This window comes from Phytophthora infestans, genomic scaffold, assembly GCF_000142945.1.
Source record: "Phytophthora infestans T30-4 supercont1.68 genomic scaffold, whole genome shotgun sequence".
Taxonomy (NCBI): Eukaryota; Oomycota; class Peronosporomycetes; order Peronosporales; family Peronosporaceae; genus Phytophthora; species Phytophthora infestans.
The window spans coordinates 528,837-549,816 of record NW_003303691.1 but is presented as its reverse complement, the minus strand read 5'-3'; the positions used below and the strand labels follow the sequence as shown (position 1 = coordinate 549,816).

Here is a 20,980-nt window from a genome sequence, read left to right as displayed (position 1 = left end):
GCTTTCCACAATCTCTTCGTCTAACGTGTACTCACAGACTTTGACCACAATTTATTCACAGGGTTCAATCGCCCCCATCATTCCCTTCAAGTCTACGTCAACTCGAAGCGACTGGTGGATCGATTCAGCTCACATGGGACCCCCCATTGGTACGTTTATCCCCCCACTTACCTTGGTGCACAGATGTAACCCCATGTGTTGCTGCAGGATACTGGAGGAGGTCCGATTGTCGGGTATCGCGTATATCGAAACTACGAACTAATAACACCCATAAACGTCATGCCTCCTTACTTTGACTGCGGTGGAATGGTAGCGGAAACGGCCTATGTGTATGGCGTTGCTGCTGTAAATGCGTCATTGGTCGAAGGTACTACGGCTACAATAAAGCTTTCAACAGAAGCTCTGTCAGCTCCATCGGCACCATCGCTGTCTCTCATTGGAAGCATGCACAATCGATTGAAAGTGAACGTGATTCCACCTTGCGACACGGGTGGAGAGACTTTGTTGAGCTACCACTACATGGTGAAGAGTGCCGGAGTTGTCATTGATTCAGGCCGTTTTGCTTGCTGTAGTCTCGTCGTTGCGAACCTGCAACCAGATCAATCATACTCTGTTCTTGTCAAAGTGGAGAATTCCCTGCCAGCGTCATCTGCCTGGGCTCAAGCAGTGTACAAGACATCGACCGGTATTCCACCACCCCCTACTGCTATGTTGCAGCAAGTGAACACGTATAGCGCAGTGGTAGCACTTGGTTCACAACTTTACGACAAGGAAACACGTTTTTACGACATATCTCTTCGCCGAAATGGCGTTGAACTCCAGATTAATGCTGTACCATGCGAAGAAAACGCTAGCCTGGACCTTTACGTGTGTCCGAGTTCATACAACTTGGAGATGTTAGAGGCTACGACGGAGTACGACATCAGAGTTCAGGCCAATGGCCCGCTTGGATCAAGCGAATCCAACCCTGTTTCTTTCACAACTAATGAAGTCTCGCCCGGTCAGTTTGTTTCTATGGTGGTTTAGACATGGAGACTAATGATTTCTTACTCACGCTTTCGATATGATTTTTCAGGTACATTTGGTATGGCAAACACCGACTACAACGCAGATAAAGACGGGCTCATCACTACAACGGTATTTCGAAGCAACGGGACGTCTGGGGCCGTTGAAGTGGGCGTACATGTGACAGACCCAGCCACGGTTCTACTGCGATGCAGGCGTACAATAAGCAGAGATTGCGAGTGCACTTTGTACCTGAGCTCGTCGGAAGTTGTACCACAGCCTTGCTACTTGTCGTTTGCCGATGGACAAGAAAATTGAAGCGTAACATTCTCGATGTTGGATGATCAATCGGCAGAGCTTCTTCCTTCTCAAGTTGTAGTGTCCCCGTTTGGAGTTGACTTGTCTGGGCAACATTCGGCTATCTTACATATGGATGCTCAGCAAGAAGCTGGGTTTATGTCATTTCTTGTGAGCCCCTCTAACGTCTACGAGGATGCTGGTTATGCCTTGATTAATATGGTGCGTCTCAATGGTAGTATGGGGAGAATTGGATTTAGCTTTGAATCGTTCGACATTTCCGCAGTTGCAGGGGAAGATTACATTGCTGTAAGTGGCACTAAGATACTCGCAGACCAACAGAGCAGCTCTCAGATCTGGATTCAGCTGATCGACAACCACGTTGTCAACTCGAATAAAACATTTGGTCTTCGTTTGACTGATCAGCCCGAATTAAACGATGGCCATCATCTTCGGACTCATAAAGTGACGATACAGGATGACGAGAGTGTCCTGAACGCTGTACCCAGTAAGATTGATAGCATCTCTATTGTTTATGCAACTGGAGGAGAATTTGAGATTGGATGGGGGAGCACTGCTTCTGATGGCGTTAGTGTTATGGGGTACTTGGTTCGCGTCTCGAATGCCAGCCTGGGAACGTTTTATAGTGTTTTCAACACGACTCAACCGGATTTTACGCTGTCTGGGCTCTCTGCTCGAAGTGTGTATCTCGCCGAAGTTGCAGCGTGGAATGATTTTGGTGTGGGCGAGTACTCCGATAGTGTGCAAGTAGCTACAACAAATGCTACTCTTCCAAGCGCTCCGCTTTCATTAACATTGACAGATATTTCCAACACTGAAGTTACGTTGATGTGGAGATCTCCTCAGGATGAAGGCGGAAGTCCAGCTGTGGGATATTATCTATCTGTCGAGGACATCGAGGGGAATCTAGTGCGGTCGGAGTCGATTAGTACCGCCAAGTTGCTTGTGATTGTGGGCAGTTTAAATGCTTCCAGCGACTACGATTGCTACGTTTCCTGCCATACTGAGGCCTTTCTGGATAACGTGGAAGCAACATCGACAGCGCATTTACGCATTAGAACTGCAGTTGGCCTTGCTCCGAGTGCCCCTCCAGCTGTGACTCTCGTAGGACAGCCACGCGGAGGAGCTCTTGAGTTTTTAATGACGCGATCTGGTGATAGAGGCGGAGTGCCGTTATCACATTGTGCGCTTTATCTCCGTGAGGCTATTGATACGGGCGCAAGTACGGAGGAAGCATTTTCGGTCGCGTGCTCAATTGATTTATCCGAATTTGGTGACGAGGATCCTACGTGTATTAGCAGTAATTTCACGGCGAGTACAAGCTACGAAGTGTATGCAGTATTCTCCAACGCTTTGGTGCGCCTCATATCGATCACTGCTTAAAGATCTTGCCGCTAACTGCTTACTTTTGTCCATTTCTAGGGAGACAGTTTACCAGGCGAGCGCTCAGTTTTCAAGACCAATGCTGCCATTGACTTGCCATCACCACCTCTAAACTTGCGCGCTCCTACAAGAACAGCTGGCAATATTGTGCTTGAATGGGGCACACCTGCTGATCTGGGCGGCGCTTCTGGCGTGGCTGGGTATATCGTTTACCAAAAATACGACGTTTTGAAAGACGAATCTTTCACTCTTTATGACGGCCAGGATTCCACACAGAAAAGCTTCGTAGCTAGAGACCTGACGAGAAATTCGACGTACGCTTTTGCTGTTGTCGCACTTAATGACGCCAGCTTTTGTGCTGATCCTGATCAGTACAACATCAGCTCTTTTTTGGAAGTCTCAACCCTCATCTCCAGCCCGCTGGCAGCTCCGGGGCAGCTTTATCGTATTTCCGCTACTGGAGGCGCAATAACAATCGGATGGAGTGTTCCTGACGACCTAGCTGGACTGGAATTGCAAGGATACTACGTCGAACTGATTACAAGTAGTTCTAGTGGTTTTGAAGTGCTCAGTACTATTCCGACTGCTATGACGAATTTTACTCATTATGGACTTTCCGAAAGCACAAGTTACAGTTACGCTGTTACAGCTACAAACCAAGAAGGATCCAGCGAGAGAAGCGGAATTCTTACGACGTCAACGTCAATTGCTTCGAGACCGACTTGGGTACAAAACTTTCGTTCTGTGGACAATTCTGGTTGCAGTATCACTCTAACGTGGGACCCACCTCTGGATACTGGAGGACGATCAATCGAGCATTATGAAATCATTCGTACTGGCCGTGCTAGTAGCTACATTGCAGCCAGCACCATGTTTCAAGACCGTTCTGGTTTGACTGCATCGAGTGCCTACACATACACAATAACCGCGTTCAACGGATTAGTGAGTGGTTATGCGGTCTCTGTACATGCTGAAACGGGATTGCCTGTGGCTTCAGACCCTCCGGTTTTTGACAGTGTTGTTCCTTTTGGCGGACGACTTGAAGTATCGTGGAAGGCGCCTGTGTTCACAGGTGGAATTCCGATTAATGAGTTCGTGGTTACCCTGCTCAATGCAGATCAGTCGGCTACAATTCAGAACATAACTACCAAGGCATCATCCAGCACCTTTCGAAATCTCACGGCACATACAGCTTACGTATTGTCAGGACAGGCACTGAACGATCAAGGTGCAAGCCTTGTTGTAAAGTTTAACGTTGAGACAACATCCCCTGACTTTCCAGACGCTCCACCGATTCCCGAAGCTAGCAACATTCGAGGTGGAAGCTTCGACATTCACGTTGCAAAGCCAACCTATACAGGTGGAGAGAATGTTACGTTAATTGTGTATCGAGATGGCACACGCGTGCAATCTTTTCTCGAGAACGAGTGGGATGTGACGATCTACGGCTTAACAGCGGAAACCGACTACGTGTTCAGAGTTTCTGCAAAGAACTCAGTCGGTGAAAACAAAAGCCAAACTTTACGAGTCACTACAGCCGCGATTTCCACGCCGAGCCAAGTTCAAAACCTGCAGAAAGTGTCTGCCACATTCAGCCAGATGACGTTGATGTGGGATGCAGCTGAGGATACGGGTGGCGACGCGCATATTCAGTACGAAGTGAAATTCTTCAAATGTAGCAGCGCAGGTGTGCTAGAGGAAGATCCGCAGATGAAGAGGACCGATTCTACTCGAATTTTGATCGAAGACTTGCAGTATTCGTCCTTCTACAACGTTACTGTGACGGCAATAACGAGCACTTCTCTTGTTGGAGACGTCAGTTCATCGCTGCTAGTTGCAACAGAGCAGCCTTTCGAAGGCGTGGTCGTCGCTGCATCTTTAGAGAAGGCCGTAAAAGAGAACGCGGGGATTGTGTCTGTACCGATCAGTCGCGTGAATGGGTCGTTCGGTAATGTTTCATATTCGTTCGACGTTGTTGATGGGTTAGCATTGGATGGAGTAAACTACGTTCGCGCGACTGGAACGAGAACGTTGACGGCGAATGTGGTGTCGGATTCTGTCGATATTGCGGTCGTCAGCGACACCGCGTACAACCCTGACATTACATTTCAGGTTATCATCACAGACTCAAACACGGGGCTACAAAGTTCTACCGATGTTCACTTGGAAGATGATGGCGACGCTGGGCTCATTTCGTTTGCTGCCCCAGCGCTGATGGTGCTGGAGAATAGCGGGACTGCTTACGTCACGATTACTCGCACAGGAGGACGTCGACCACGAGCTGTTATCGAGCCGTTCGTAAGCAGTAACTCTAGTGTGACAGATCGATTCCAGGTGCTGGATTCATCCGTCGTTTTCGAAGAAGACGTCACGCAACAAACCATTTCGCTTAGTATCACGGATGACTCTGAGTTTCAGTTCGTCGCCGACAGCATCACGATTGGCTTTAATATTCTCCAAGGCGGGGTGTTGAATGGGACGTATACTACAGCAACTGTGACTGCGCTTGACGACGGAGACGTCTCGTTACCTAAGCAGTGCTTAAATCTTCAAAAAACGTCTGTTACTGGTGGCGCTTTGGGACTGCAGTGGACACCACCAGTAGATCGTGGAGCTGTGGACACCACGCTAACTTACTTGGTGAGCGTAGCGGTGGGAACTGAAATTGTCATCAAGAGGGAATCTCCAAGTGCAACGGTAGCAGTATATGGACTGAACCAATCAACAACCTATCAGGTATCGGTGCAAGCTGCGAATTCTGTTGGAGCTGGTGCAACAAGCGCGTCTTTGCTGGTTGCCACGCGTTCTGCAACAGCGCCGACTGCACCTCGAAATATTCAAGTTGTAAGTGCGTCAAGTTCTACCGTTCTCATTCAGTGGGACTCTCCATTGGACGACGGTGGGTCTCCGGTCGTCGCTTACAAGATCTACAAAGTGCAAGAAGCCACAACCAGTACGCGAGCTCTCTTTCCGTCAGTGATCTGTTCTACCCCGACCGTGTGCACCATCAAGCAGCTGCTAGCTCTAACATCGTACATCATTCAAATTCAAGCATCGACAGCGTTTGTGGCGCAGGGTGAGTTCTCCGAGGTGGCAACGCTCACTACATCAAGTCCAGTCTACCCTGACATACCACCGATAGCTGCAGTTACTTGGGTCAGCGCAGGAGCCATGACGATTTGAATGATCGAGCCCGTTAACATCGGAGGATCCATTATCCAGGAGTACAGGATTTTCATGCGAGCAGATGATGAAGTGGATTTCACTCCAATTTACAGCGGTGCATCAGCAGAGTACACGGTTTATCGCTTGAGATACCAGACCGTCTATTACATCAAGTATCAAGTCGTGAACGCGGTCGGCCCAAGTGGGTACAGCCCGATCCTGTCCAACCAAACGCTGTCAAAGGCCTTGCCAAGTGCACCAACTAATGTCAGTGTTGTTGATAAGACTGGAGGTGCAATAACGCTGGTATGGGAGGAGCCACTTGATGTCGGTGGGCGAGAAGTTACTGGCTACACGATAAAAATTGTCTCGATTGGTGGCACCTTGACAAATGTTGTCGGTTATGACGGAAGAGGGATACCTGCCCGGCAAGGAAAGCTTTACGGGCTGACAGCGAGTACAGAGTACAGTATGCAAGTAGTCGCGTACTTGGACGTGTCGAGCTGTTTCGATTCTGCTCTACAGGCTTGGAGCTCTGTTGCTCAGACTTCTACTGCTACCGCCTCACCCCCGCGAACGTCTCCAGAGCTTCTCGTTGGCCACTACACGGGAGGAATCATTGAATTGGTTTGGGTGGCACCCAAGGATAAAGGTGGTGTCCCTCTTTCCGGATACACGCTCTATCTTGTTGTTTCTGCCGAGTCTTCAAGCGTTATCTTGTCGACCAATAATGTCAGTGTTCTTTCATTCGTACACAACGACCTCACGGCGAGTACGAAATATTCGTACATGATCAAGACATCGAACGCAGCTGGTGACAGCCCTCTCAGTGCACCTTTAGTGGCTTCGACAGACACACTAACTTTTCCGTCTGCACCTCTGAACATTCGACAGCTGATCTACACAACTGGAGGTGCCATCGCGATTGGATGGGACCGCTCGTTTGATACCGGAGGGCAGCCCATAGCAGGATATATGGTCTATCGGAACGGAGAGCTTGTGAGCGGGACTTTGTCTGCAGATACCAGGCGTTTTATCAACCAAGATCGCTTGACAGCCAGCACAAGCTACATCTACACTGTGCGAGCCATCGCGCAGAACCTTATGGTGTCTATGGCCAGCGACGAGTGCTCTGCTAAAACAACAGCAGCGACGAAAGCACAGAAGCCACTGTCACTAACTGCCTTCTCAGGCTCCAGTTTTCTAAACGTCTCGTGGGTTCCCGATGGAGATTCGGGTGGAGTATCGATAACATCGTATGGTGTAAAGTTGATGCTGGGATCGACGCTGGTGGAGAGCGTCACTGTGAAGACTGTTTCGTTCTATCTCTTTACTGGACTTACCGGCAGCACGTCGTACACTGGTAACGTCAAAGTCAATAACGACATCGGGGCAAGCGAAGAAGTTAGTGCCACACTGACAACTACTGCTGTGTCCGTACCAGGCAGCCCTAATAAGCCTTTGGTTACGGCTGTTTACGGTGGGAACTTCACGATTCAAGTCGAGCCACCGCTGCTAACAGGAGGAGCCCCCGTTACCGACATGAAAGTCTACGAGTATTTTCTCGATGCAGCAAAATTGAGGACAACTCTGAAAGTGATTCCTGGGACTCCACCAATCTATACATATTATAGTATTAGTGAGTCGTGGAAATATCCAGTGGCATGTTCAGCTGTCAATTCGGTTGGTGAAGGGCCACTGAGCGAAATTGTCACGATTCAAACAACGCCACAGAATCAACCAGGACCAATCTCGACTGCTCCTGTTTCTGCTGAGGCTACGGGTACAACGTTATCGATTTCGTGGACTCCACCAGCTGACACCGGTGGGAGCCTGGATCTGTCGTATGAAGTCCGAATTGTTAACTCAACTACGGATGCGATCAACCCGACGGTTAACCTGACTTTTACAGCGACGCAGCTCGCTTACAGCTGTGCATACAGTTTTTCGGTTCGTGCGGTAAACAAGAACGGATACGGAGCGTGGAGTCCTGTTCGAACAATAACGACACAGCCTGACGCCGCAGGTGAATTTAATTTTGCTCAGACCAGCGTGTCTGTACTAGAGAACGCAACCCAGGTAGCTCTCGTGGTACAGCGAACGTCTGGTCTTAGCGGTCGGATTACAGTCTCCTATGCAATTAAGCCGACAGGAACACGACCAGCTGCCATCGGATCGGACTACTTCGTCGCGAAAGATTCCAGCATTACGGTGGGGACGATTGTGTTTGAGCCGCAGCAAAGTCAACACTCCATCGTGATCCTCATTATCGACGACGCGGAGTACGAACTCCCCGACGAAACATTCGCGGTCCGTATCACTGACGTCAAGGCTTCACTTTCAGAAGGCAGACCCAAGATCGGAGGCAATAGTGTTGTTATCGTAACGATTGTGGATGATGGGGACGCTGGCTTCGTCAGCTTTGAGAAACCGACGTATGTGTTCCCCGAAGATGCTCGGACTGGAACTGTAACGATTATTCGCGAATACAGTAAAAGCACCAATATCTCGCTTACTTTCGATTTCTACGGTGGCACGGCGTCGCCAGAAATTGATTATAGCAAGACAACTACTCCAGTTGTGATGGATAGTGGCATCACGAAAGCTACCTTCACGTTTTCCATCATTAACGACAAGCTATTTGAGTATCCCGATGAAAATTTCTTCATTCGCATGGCAGTAAATGGCGGAGCCAAACTTCGCCAGCCTCTTACGCACATTACGATTCTAGACGATGGCGATATCTCGGATCCAGGCACGTGCCCACCGCCTCAACTTCAATTGGTGACAGGTGGATTAGCAACGTTTGCAACCAGTTTACCTGATCACAATGGCAGTGCGACTGGAGCAATCGCCAACTATTTAGTGCGTCTCAGCACAGAAACGAGCTCGGCGAATTTTACTAAAGCCGTGGCACCAACTTTTACGATTGGGAACTTGACTGCCTTGACAACATACAGTGTCACGATTGCTGCTACCAACTCGTTCGGACTGGGAGCGTTCAGCAACGCCACTCAGTTTACAACAACAGCGCCGTCGCTTCCTGGTGGTAGCACATTGCTGTCGATTGAGTCACGTACCGGAGGGCGAATTTCATTGACGTGGTCTCCCCCTGAAGATACTGGAGGAATTTCTATCACCAAGTACCGCATCTACGTCGTGAAGTCGGAGGCCCCACAGGTAATGGTTCTATGTTGAGCAGTACACGTGTATGTATCTAACGAGATACTTCTGTTGTACTGTATTAGCTTGCTGCTGAGTTCTTGCAGCCAACATCTCGCGGCACGATTTACGGGCTAAGTGCTAGCACAGCATACAATTTTTCTGTCCAGGTAATGCATTCATCATTGTGTTTGATTGGATTTCATTGTTTACTAACCTCGCGTGCTGTAGGCTGGCAATGCAGTCAGTGATAAGGATGGATGGGGCAATTTGAGTGCTCCATTCCACTTTTTCACCACGCTTGCCACTCAACCTGGGCCTCTTCTCCTTCACCCAGATGCATACAAACCGGCGACTGGAGGGCAGATCTTCCTGAGCTGGAATGCGCCACTCGATACAGGTAGGGTTCGTTCAGATTTGAGAGAGGCCTAACAAGTCTTGGCACTAACATGGAATCTACGAAATGCTGTAGGGGGTACTAGCATTTCTGCATACTCTATCTTCGCGAGAAAGCGCCTCGCGTCCGTGGTTTCTGTCCGCAACAGCTTCATCGAATCTGAATCCGCTATTCGCTGGGGTCGCAGCGCTGAATGCAAGTACTGCGTACGAATTCTTCGTCTTAGCAGAAAGCTCAGTACCGTCAATGAGCCTCCCGGGGAAGTTCTCGATCGCAGAGGGGTCCCGAACGATGCGCACATCGGCTGATCTATCGAATCGACTGTCGGTTGGGTCGGTCATCTCAGTTCAGGTCAGTACAGACGCTGATAACACTGTACAATATCCCGTATCTGCTCTAATATTTTGCTGTTTTATTAGGACTCTGTGTTTGTCGTTGCAGACGTGACGAATTCAGCGACCGGCACTATAATGCTGAAGTATGATCACCTGACAACCTCCGTCGTGAGTCAATCAGGACGAATTATGGGGCAAGCTACGACTTTCACTCTACTTAACACTTCCGAGCCAACTTTACCTGATCTCCCACCGGCTCCTGTGCTGTCAATATCCACGGGAGGAATGATAAATGTTACGCTTCTTTCGCCTGAAGATACAGGTGCAAATACTTCATTCACTTGTAAGAGTTGGTGACATTTTTTCTAACGTATGTCCGTACCCAGGTGGAATCCCGATCTTGGATTATTCGCTGTATTGGGACGGACAGAAGCTGCATGAGGATTTCGTTGTGAAAAGTACATCAAAAGCGAACTATCTGCATCTCACAGCGCTCGTGTCTGTGCCCAAGCTAAAAGCTCTGACAACTTACAACGTCAGCGCGGTGGCACTGAACTCCCTCTCGCTCTGTAACTTTGGACGAGTTACTACTGGACCAAGTAGCTTTTTCACCACAACCAAAGTTACAGTCCCTGGTGCGCCGCTCTTAGAGACGTACAGAACAACTGGAGGTGGGATTACGATGAGTATGATTGACCCACACGACACGGGAGGCAACGAGATTCAGCAATATCAACTTTACTATAAGCGGAATGGAACTGCAGACCCATGGCAACTTGTTTACAGTGGACCAAAACACCAGGCCACCATTGCGCGCTTGAACAACTCAACCGACTACGCCTTCTTGGCTTCGGTCTACAATGGAGAGTTCAGTTCAGTGAACTCGTCGGTAAAAGTTGTCCGAACAAGCAAAAACTCTCCTCCTGGATCATGTGAAGCAGCCAGACGGGTGAACGCTACAGGAGGAATGCTGGAGGTGGAATGGGACTATCCGGCTGACAACGGTGGCTCGAAGGTGACGGACTTTTACGCTACAATCGCCTCGCATTTGGATGGATCTGGTAGAACGACAGTGAAGACGAATTCGAAGTCCTGTGCCTTCTACAGATTACTGGCCGAGTCGAGTTACGACGTCGTCATCCGAGCTAACAATTCGTACGGTCTGGGTCCTGAGGGCCCCATCGCAACGTTTAATACGACGAAAGCGACGCCTCCAGTGGGTAAAATTGACGTGGCAGTACAAATGACCACGGGTGGGGCAGCCGAGATCTCGTTTGGGGAACCTATAGATCTCGGTGGAGCGGTCTCAAGTGACATGATGTACAGCATTTACCTCGATCAAGACAACACTCTAAATGTTACGTACGACAGCTTAGAAGAAGCAAGTTCGAGCCTCTCAATTTCATCGAGAAGGTTAAGAGAAGTTGCCCATCGAAGATTGCAGACGTCGACGACCTTCTCAAACATTGTGGTGGGAGACATGGATCCAGACACTTTGTATGGGATCCAGATTCTCCCCATTAGTAAATATGCAAGTGGTGGGATCTCCTCCACGTTTGAAGTCGAGACAACCAGCGCTTCGATTCCTAGTGCTCCCGTTGGCTTGAGTCGTGAAACAGGGACAGGAGGATCCGTGTCGTTATCGTGGGGACCACCGGTAGATTCCGGTGGAATTCCTCTGAACGAGTATTCATTGCGCTTGAGCAACGTGTCCAAGGACGGCCCTTTCCAGAATGTTTATGAGGATCTCCAAGCGACAACGACGATCTATAAGCTACTCGCTGGAACGACATACTGGACCTACGTTACAGCCTGGAATGACGTCGGGGAATCCCCTCACAGCGACATTCTCACGTTTATCACTCGTAGTGTCACCTCCCCCAGTGCACCACAGAACTTTAGAATTGTTGCTGTGGGCTCTACATCCATTGATTGCGCGTGGGAGATGCCGAGTGACGTTGGGGGCGATACAATCGACGTGTACACCATCACTGCGACGACGGGAGACCCACCGATCTCCGCTTCTTTCACGACGAAAGATACCTCTACATCTTTGACTGGATTGAGTGCATCGACAACCTATTCGATTTCAATGGTACGTACCCTGATACTACCGGGAATAGTTGCAGAAATACACTGACGATCAAGCTGCGGTTGTTGTGCTTATGAACGGTAGACGGCACAAAACACATTCGGAGACTTGAGTCCTCCAAGTTTGATTAGATATGCACGAACTTCGTCAGGCACAAACGTACCGTCGACGCCACAAATTGGATGCGGTGAGTTTAGCAAGTCAAGAGTTCTACTCGCTCAAGTCATACTTAAGTATTGATTTTCTCCGTGTGTTGCTATGATCTAGTGTCGCGTGACTCCGTGGAGTTATCGTGGTATCCAAACCCTGGATCTACTGCGACATATTACGTCGAGCGAGGTGGCGTAGATGTCGGTACAACCGCGAGTTCGACGTTCGTGGACAAAACTACGCTGTCCGCAGCGACTTCGTACCGAATCCGGACTACTCAATCAGCTCTCAGTGAGCCAGTGACTGTGACGACGTTGGATCCTTCGGAAATCATACTTGACTCTATTTGCCAAGGAAGATCTGGACGTATTCGCGAGCTCAACTATTCGAACAACGTCAACAAGGAATGGAAAATCAGTCCGATAAGCTCGTACTCTTACATTACGCTAACGGTAAGTACTTCGAAGCAGTTTTTGACGATATTTTATGTGTAAACTGACCTCATGGTGTAGTTTTCTACGTTCGAGCTGGAATGTGACCACGACTATGTGGAAATCCTTGACGCACAGACAAAGGAACGTCTGTGGAAAGGTGGTTGTACGCGCACGGGCCGCTTCGTCTACCAAGCCAAATCTACAGTGATTATTGCTCTCACTAGTGATGCTAGCGTCACGGCGAAGGGCTTTGAAATGCAGTACGAGATCGATGGAACGACGGAGAAGACACGAATTCCCCTGCCAGGAAATGGCTTCGCTTGTTCGGGGCATGGACGCAGACAAAGTGACGGCAGCTGCAAGTGCAGCGTCGGATTTACGGGCGAAGGCTGCAACAACCGAATTGTTTGTTGTTCAGATCCAAAGCACTGTCATCACTCCGTGTGTGAGATGGATCCCGCAAAAGTAATTGTTGTATCGGGAGAGTTCGGTGATGACGCCCAGGGAACGGGTGAAATGATGGATGCGAATGAAGGAGGGACCGCTTCAAAAGCTGTGAAGACGATCTCTCGAGCGTTGCAGTTAAGTAAGACCGGAGGTGCTATTCTGGTTTACCCTGGAACCTATTCAGGCTCTCTGAATCGCGATCTGAAAGTGGATTATGCAGATTTGACGATAACTACGTTGAAAGGACCGTTTTGGACGATTGCTGACTGTAGTAGATCGTCGCGCTTTCTTCTCTCGACGTCTTCTAAACTGGAGGTGGAAGGATTGACGTTAAAGAATTGCGTGGAGGCAGACGGCGGAGTTTTCAAGATTGCAGGTGGAGCGTTCACTGCCACTAATCTGTATGTCACTGATACTAGCGCCACTCGGAACGGTGGGGTGCTTTACGCCAGCGGTAGCACCATCACGCTTGATCAAGTGGCAATGGCAAAAACGTTGGCTGACATGGAAGGTGGGGCTTTATATCTCGAGGATGCAAAGGCCACAATGAGCGAGTCCAACGTTACCAAAAGCACTGCTCTTCATGGTGGGGCAGTGGCTTTGAGAGGAACGAGCTCGCTGTCTACTACGGACACCCAGCTTTTCGAGAATGTTGGATTGGAGAGCGGAGGTGGAGTTTTTATTGCTGGTACCGCTTCGCTGAACGGTGTGTACCTCTCCAACAATGAAGCATCGCGTGGAGGAGGCCTCGCTATGGCTAATGGAGTGCTAACAATGGAGAGCTGTGTTATCAGTAGAAACAAGGCCGACACTGGTGGGGGATTGGCCCTTAGTGGGAAGTCAGACCTTGTCACAATAGCAACTTCCATACAGGAGAACGAAGCTCGAGCTAGTGGCGGCGGTGTGTACATCTCTGGCACTATTAATGTCACCTTTGTAAAACAAGCATTAACTCCCTCGACAATCACAGGAAACACAGCCGGTAAGTAGCAAGAATTACTGCATTTATTAATTATGCTGAGTGCTAACCAGTTATGCTACATAGTGAATGGAGCAGGAATGTACATCTACGACTCACAGGCGAGTCTTCAAGATATTGTTGTGGAAAAGGGGTATGCGAGCGAGTCTGCCGGTGGTGTTGCTATAGTAGATAGCACACTCGAATGGCTGAACGTACGTATCCAAGACAACGAGGCTCTGGAAGGCGGCGGTCTTGCGCTGAAAAACGCTCAGATAAGTTGCAAAGGGCCAGTGCTTATCACGCAAAATAGTGCCGAGGATGGAGGTGGGATCTGGGTGACCACAAGCACTATGACAGGTTTAGAGGGAACTCGCTCTCTCAGTAACAAAGCCACTAAGAACGGTGGCGCGATGTTTGTTGCGGGGGACGCTACGGTGATGAATATCGAACAAGAGCTCAACGTCGCTCCAAATGGAGGGTGTGTTCATGTGGACGAGGCGAATCTCAGTCTAGAGAACATTCTGATGACCAAGTGCTCGGCTGACGTGGCTGGAGGTGGCATTTGGTTGAAAGGGAGTCATGTTACAATGAAGAACGTTTCTGTGGAGCTCGGTTCAGCTCTGAATGGTGGAGGTTTATTTGCTATGGCAAGCTCCGTTTCAGGAGACTTGACGATTGAGATTTGCACCGGAGTGGATTGTGGAGGAGGAATGTATTTGGTAGGAGAAACAACGATTGCTGGGGTGGTTGTGGATGATTGCGATTCGAAGAAAGGAGGTGCTGCATACGTGCTGGACGCTGATCTTGTAGTGGAAAACTGCAAGCTGGCCAACTCGTACGCTTCTGTTGACGGAGGTGGTCTTTATGCTACAACTTCAACTATTGAATTGAAAGACACGAGCATAGTAGCTGACAGTAGCGTCTCGCTGGGGGGTGGTATTTACATGGAGAAATCAACTCTAATTCACGACGGTGCCTCGGTTGAGCGATGCCGTTCAAATCTTGGGGGTGGTGTGTATCTAAATGGGGGCAAAATATTGGCGAAAACGCCATCTTCGTCGTCGCAGATGTTGGCTAACCAGGCCTCAGAAGCGGGTGGAAACTTATTCCTAAGTGGAACATGCTCCGTCGAGCAATTGGTGATTGCTGCGGCGAAAGCTAAAGTTGGTGGTGGAGTAGCCATTCATAGTGAGTCAGCTACCATTCAGGGATGTTCGATAGTAAACAACTCGGCAGTATCTGGCGGGGGTATGATCGTTCAAGCCGGTTCAATCTCCAACTTGCTAAACTCCGTCGTATCAGAGAACTTCGCTGATAAAACTGGAGGTGGTATCAGTGTTGTGAACGCTACAATTTGGCATGAAAATCTTTCTGTGCTGTCTAACACAGCTCCCAACGGTGGAGGTGTTCACGCCACAAAGGTTTCGGCGATTGAACGAGTAAGTGGCAGCTCCAAACAATCAACAATTCGAGGTAACAATGCGGATCCAGCTACAGGGTACGGCGGTGGTATCTATGTTGCACCGTCAAGTCAATTAAAAGCCAGTGGCTTTGCACTCCTGGACGGAAATGCTTATCGGGGAGCCGGGGTATACGTCGACAGCGCAGTGTTTGTACTTGCTGACGCTTTGTTTCAGAATGGAAATGCGTCAGATGGAGGAGGCATCTATGCTAATTACGTAAGTAATGTGGAGTTAACTAACTGCTCCTTTGTCAAGAACAACGCTTCTCAAACCGGTGGGGGCATTGTGATGGGATCTGGCGTAGCTAAAGGAGATAGTAACTCCCTTGCCATGACTAACTGTTCGTTGACTGGCAACTCGGCCGGAACAGGAGGTGGAATAGCGCTGTCGCTGACGAATATGAAAGGATCAAATTGTCTGCTCAAGGAGAATATCGCAAAGGCTGGTGGAGCAGTAGCAGTGGTCAGTGAGAGCTCGGTCGCGCTTACTGCCTGGGAGTTTATTAACAATACTGTGGTGAAATACGAGCTGGGTATCCAAGGCGGCACTCTTTATATCGCCAAAGGCGCCGTCACAATTTCCGATTCGAGTCTTGTTAGTAACGAGAAAGCCACGTTGGCGCTGAATGGAGGTTTAATTTACGTTGAGAATGCAGATACGACCCTCCTAATTGTCAACTCTCTGTTGGCATTCGGCCAAGCGTACTCTGGAGGGCTAATTTACTCGTCAACCGCTGCAGTGGTCCTCAGAAACGCGACGCTGCATCGTGGCTTTGGATACGACTTTGGCGCTGGCATCTTCGCTGTGAATGCGCGTCTCGATATCTCCGGCAGCATTTTCCGAGATAATTTTGCCTTTTACGATGGCGGAGGAATCTACATGACAGACGGAGGTGACCTGACCGTGAGCGAGTCATCCTTTGATCTCAATGAAGTTCAGGACCGCGGCGGGGCAATCTTTCTGGATCCTGGCGCGACAATTACAGCCACAGTGTCTAATTCCAATTTTACGCGCAATAAAAACGTCGGGTTTGGCTCGACCATCTTCGTGTGAAGGAAAAATACGGCTCAGCTAAAGGGGTGCATTCTTTCTGGCAACGGGAACGACGATACTGAAGGAGGCGCACTCGCAGTAGTCGATGCAGCTGTGGCTATCTGAGATTCATTGTTCGAATTTAACGTTGCGTCGAAAGGAGCGGCAATTCAGATTAGTAGGTCGACGAATCTTACGATGCGACAGACGATCATCCGAAATAATTCCGCTACCTTCCAGGGCGGCGCTTTGCATGCTTCGATCCGAGCGATTGCTACATTAACCGATTGTACCTTTGAAGGAAATGTGGCTGGAGAAGGAGGTGGCGTGTACGCAATGGGTTCAGCTGCAATTACGCTGACCACTTCAAATCTCACCGCCAATAGCGCACGGGCCTTCGGCGGTGCTATTTCAATGAGAGGAAGTGCGGGTTTAACCAGCTTAGGAAGCTTCTGGCAAAACAACCAAGCGTTTACTGGTGGTGCAGTATCGATTCAAGAGAATGCCACTCTTCGATCACTTCAAGTGGATTTGAAGATAATAATGCAAGTGATTTTGGAGCTGGGATCTATATCGATAAGAGTACGGAAGCGAGTCTTCAGATTGTGGTCTGTAATAGCTCAGAGTTTGACGGAAATACTGCTGCAGCAGGCCCAGATGTTTTCTGGAACTACTATCCGTGGTTTGCATTCGAATGTGTTCACTGTACTAAACCAAGCAGCAACGAATCCGTGATAATTTCTACGAGTGCAATGAAAATCACCCCTGGATGGTGGCCTCTCAGTGTCACAAGCGGTGTCAGTTTTGGAATCGACACTCAACCTGTCTCCAACTCGAGTTCCGGACTTGCATCAACGCCAATTACGTCGACGCTCAACGCAGTTGCGAACTCCAGCCTAACAAAACCGGGATCAAGTGTTCTCTGGCCCACGATTGTAGTTCGAGACTACTACGGTGCAATTGCTATATACGACAACGTGACACGATGCCGAGCTCTTTTGGCGATTGGTGAAGAGGGACCGTTTTCTTTTTCTCCTTTGACGTGGGTCGCAGTTGATGAAGGTTACGTGATTTTCGAAGACGCGGCAGTACTGTCAAAATCTAGAGACTACCCCTACAGATTGGCCATCAATTGCACACTATCTCCAGTTCTTCAAACGCAAATAGTTGTCGATGTGACCGTCGACAAGTGCAATCCTGGCTACGAAAACGTCAACGGGTGAGCTTTCCGGACGCTCAGAGCTGTTATTCGGAAACTTACTGTACCGTTCTATTGCAGATTATGCCTCTCTTGCGAGAAAGGAACTTACAGGTACCAGCATTATGTGCCATTTCTTTTAAAATTTGTCAAGTGCTAACTGCTATTACTTTGTACTTGAAGTCTGGACGGCGAGCGATGCTACTTGTGCCCTCCAGGAGCCACTTGCGAGCAGAAAGATCAGAGGGGAACGACGACGGGAGTTGTTTCTCCTCAACGACAGCAAGGATATTTCGTTTCCAAGACTCGCTCCACTTATGCTGCATCTAGCTGCGACAACCCGGAGACCTGGCTAGATGATGATCCGTGCAAGTCCATTGGCGTAGCCAACCTTACTGCTCGTATCCACCAGTGCGCAAGTGAAGAACCGGATGTTTTTTACAAGTATTGGAGCCGCACCAGAGTATACTCCTGTCTCTCCGGAAACGAATACTACGCTTGTGATGTAAGTTGTGCTTGTAAGAGAGCTGCTATTATCGTGCTAATATTTTCGTTTAAATGCTACAGACAAATGCCGCTTGTGTCGCGGCTTCAGCGTCTACGTCGTCTACGGTCTCTATCAGCACAGCAGCTGTCCAGTCATCAAGTCAATGTGCAGTTGGGTACTCGGGTATCATGTGTGCTACTTGTGCCGATGGCTACTACAAGGCCTCGAGCGGGGCGTGCAGGCGTACGTAAAAAACGTATTGTCGTTCTTGGCTCTTATTTTTCCGCTTGGATGACTAATATTATTCTTGTTTTACAGGATGCACGGACCCCAAAGATCCGGCGGTGGCGCGAACTACCCAAATGCTTTCGATGTTACCCATAATTGTCGCCGTGTTCGCACTCTTGTTTCTGTGCTACCTGTTCTCAAACGCCGCTGAACAACGAGTAGTTAGTCATGCTCAAGCGGCCAAAAAGTTCCAGATTTACACTGGACAATCGCGAGCTCGAGCCTTACTTCTCGCCACCAAGGCAAGCATCCAACGACGGGTCCGCTCGATGATGCGAGCTGCAGCTAAGCGTGCTCGGTTTGGAAGACAGGGTCACCCTCATCTCTTCCGGATTGAACCCAGTGATGCTGAAATCCCATCGTGGCGACCGGAAAAGTTCAAAATTATGCTGGGGTTCTTCCAGGTTATCGGGAGCTTCGAAGAAGTGTACGAGATCCCATGGCCAGACACGATGAGTCGTCTTATGGATATCTGCTCTCTAGCAGACTTTAACTTTGTGGATGCGACTGCAGCGGAATGTATGTTCAGGCGCGATTACTTCTCCAACTTCCGGTACGATTTCGTCCTACAACAGCCAGATCTTCAACGTTTTGTTCTGACGTTGTTGCGCTGCTGTAGCCTTGCTCTATTTGCGCTGTTTGGACTACTTTTACTCGTGTTTTTAGTCACGTTTTGGGGAATCTTGCGGTATCGTGTCAAGCTCTCAACACTCCCACGACATTGCGTGAGTTGTGGTCTACCAGTGTTCACTTTAGAGCATCGCTCTCCACCAGTCCAAGCACGACGCGCGGCGTTACTGGCGAAGCTGAAGCTGGAGCAAAAGATGAAGGAGAAAAGTGCCGAAGCGGCCACATCAAGCTTGCTTGGTCGTCTGCAACGGAGATCTGGGAACCAGACAAGTGAAAATGGCGAATCGTGGCGGATTGTACGGCTCGTTGTGCGGGCACTGAACTGGGTCGATCGCATCACGCAACTTCCAGCTTCGTTATCCACCCACAAGCCTCGATGTCCGACATCCCAGCGCATCAAAAATGACGTCCTGGACATGGTAGTGCACAGCAACCTGCGCCTTTGGCGCGCACGAGTCTGGATGCGTCTCTACTACAAAGCCTACCAAAACAGGTGCATCAAGCTCTTCTTCTGGTACGATTTCAGTTGCTTCTTCTTGAACATACAACCAGATACTGAGTCTGTTACTTTGTTGAAGGGTCTTGCTGCTGTTCTATCCGATGCTGTGCCAGCGTGTAATTGGCACTTTCTACTGCGACGAAATCGGCGATCACTACTATTTGAGTCTTGATCGCAGCAATCTGTGCTACGAGGGAACGTGGCTGTACTATCTCCCTGTCAGCACCACTCTGATCATCTTCTGGGTTGTTGGTACGTCCACAGTTCGTCGTATTCCGTGATGAATTACCACTCACTTGAACGTTGTAGGAGTCCCACTGTTGTTCTGGGTGATCATTTACATGAAGCGGACGCGCGGCATGCGCGATACGCTTCTTCTGATCCAAGATCCGTCTCAACACTCGCTAAAGCAGCGTTTACTGTTCAAGATGCGACTTGACATCATCGACCAAGGCCAAGTCGTGGACGAGGAAAAGATTCAACTCTTCGAGACCGAGATGCTCACCCACTTCTTGTGCGATAGAAACTTGAACGTAAGATGCTGCAGCTCAGGCCTTGTGTTTCTCCAGCTGATGACATTCCGTGTTTGTGTAGGAACCAAGCACAGTCGCCCAAGTAGGATTCATCTACCATTCATGTAGGTATCATCAACCTTCTGTCACTGCGGACTACTACTTCGTTGGTGACTTTGAGCTGTTGTTTTTCGCCACAGACTCTGCGCGCTTTTGGTGGTTCGAAGTTTGGGATCTCGGCCGCAAGCTCTTGCTCAACTGCATCATTAGTCTTCTTGCAAAGGCTGGCGCCAACCGTGTCATTTGTGGGCTTGTGGTCTTGTAAGTGCTGGCCCGTTCTCATCTCAAGTAGCATTGATATAACCGTTGTTGCGTGACAGGCTCGTGTATCTCTCCGTCATGTTGTTCTACCAGCCGTACAAAGAGCCTTCGGACAGTGCTCTTGCAAGTTTGGTTCATATCCAGCTCTTCATTACCCTGTTCTGTACGTACCACCTTCGTATTGTAGACCTTCGTTTCGGGCTTGGTGGTGGGTGACCTTTGTTGCTCTATCTTCCTGTCAACTTCAGGCGGTTTGATCTTAAAGATGGGGTTGCTATATCTCGAGGAGCGAGTGATTCGACTAGTGACGAATGCGGCGATCATCACGAACATGATGACCTTGAGCTATGCAGTATTCAGCATCCTCAACGAGAAACGCAACGCCATTAAGATGGCCCAACGACAGAGTCGAGAAGATCATCGACGGGCCATTGCTGCTCACGTTCGGAAACTCTGGCGAAAGGCACTCGGTTATGCACTCACCGAAATTTATCTGGACAATCCAGACGCTGGCCCGATGCCGCTACTGGTAATGACGGAGCTTGCTCGACGGAGAAGATACGAACAAGACCTGAATGATCTTAACGCTCAACTGGAACTTACCTCGGCGGTAAACCCACCGCTGGCAGCTTCCAGACAGCAGGGCTCGCTGCTGTCAGCCTCCCAGATTAACGTCTTAGAGGACGAAGATGGCAGACCTG

General features: G+C 49.3%; 1 protein-coding gene across 1 annotated transcript; it reads left to right on the top strand.

Moving 5' to 3' along the window:
* Positions 1-16,450: 16,450 nt before the first annotated feature.
* PITG_18092 (uncharacterized protein) lies at positions 16,451-20,858 on the top strand (the record flags this gene model as incomplete). Its single annotated transcript, XM_002997674.1, has 17 exons — positions 16,451-16,458; positions 16,524-16,825; positions 16,882-17,040; positions 17,227-17,563; positions 17,624-17,656; positions 17,726-18,047; positions 18,110-18,272; positions 18,348-18,870; positions 18,937-19,110; positions 19,201-19,461; positions 19,526-19,698; positions 19,756-19,979; positions 20,041-20,083; positions 20,159-20,279; positions 20,339-20,442; positions 20,528-20,749; positions 20,821-20,858. The coding sequence occupies 17 exons, from the start codon at positions 16,451-16,453 to the stop codon at positions 20,856-20,858; spliced, it is 3,207 nt and encodes a 1,068-aa protein (XP_002997720.1).
* Positions 20,859-20,980: the final 122 nt, after the last annotated feature.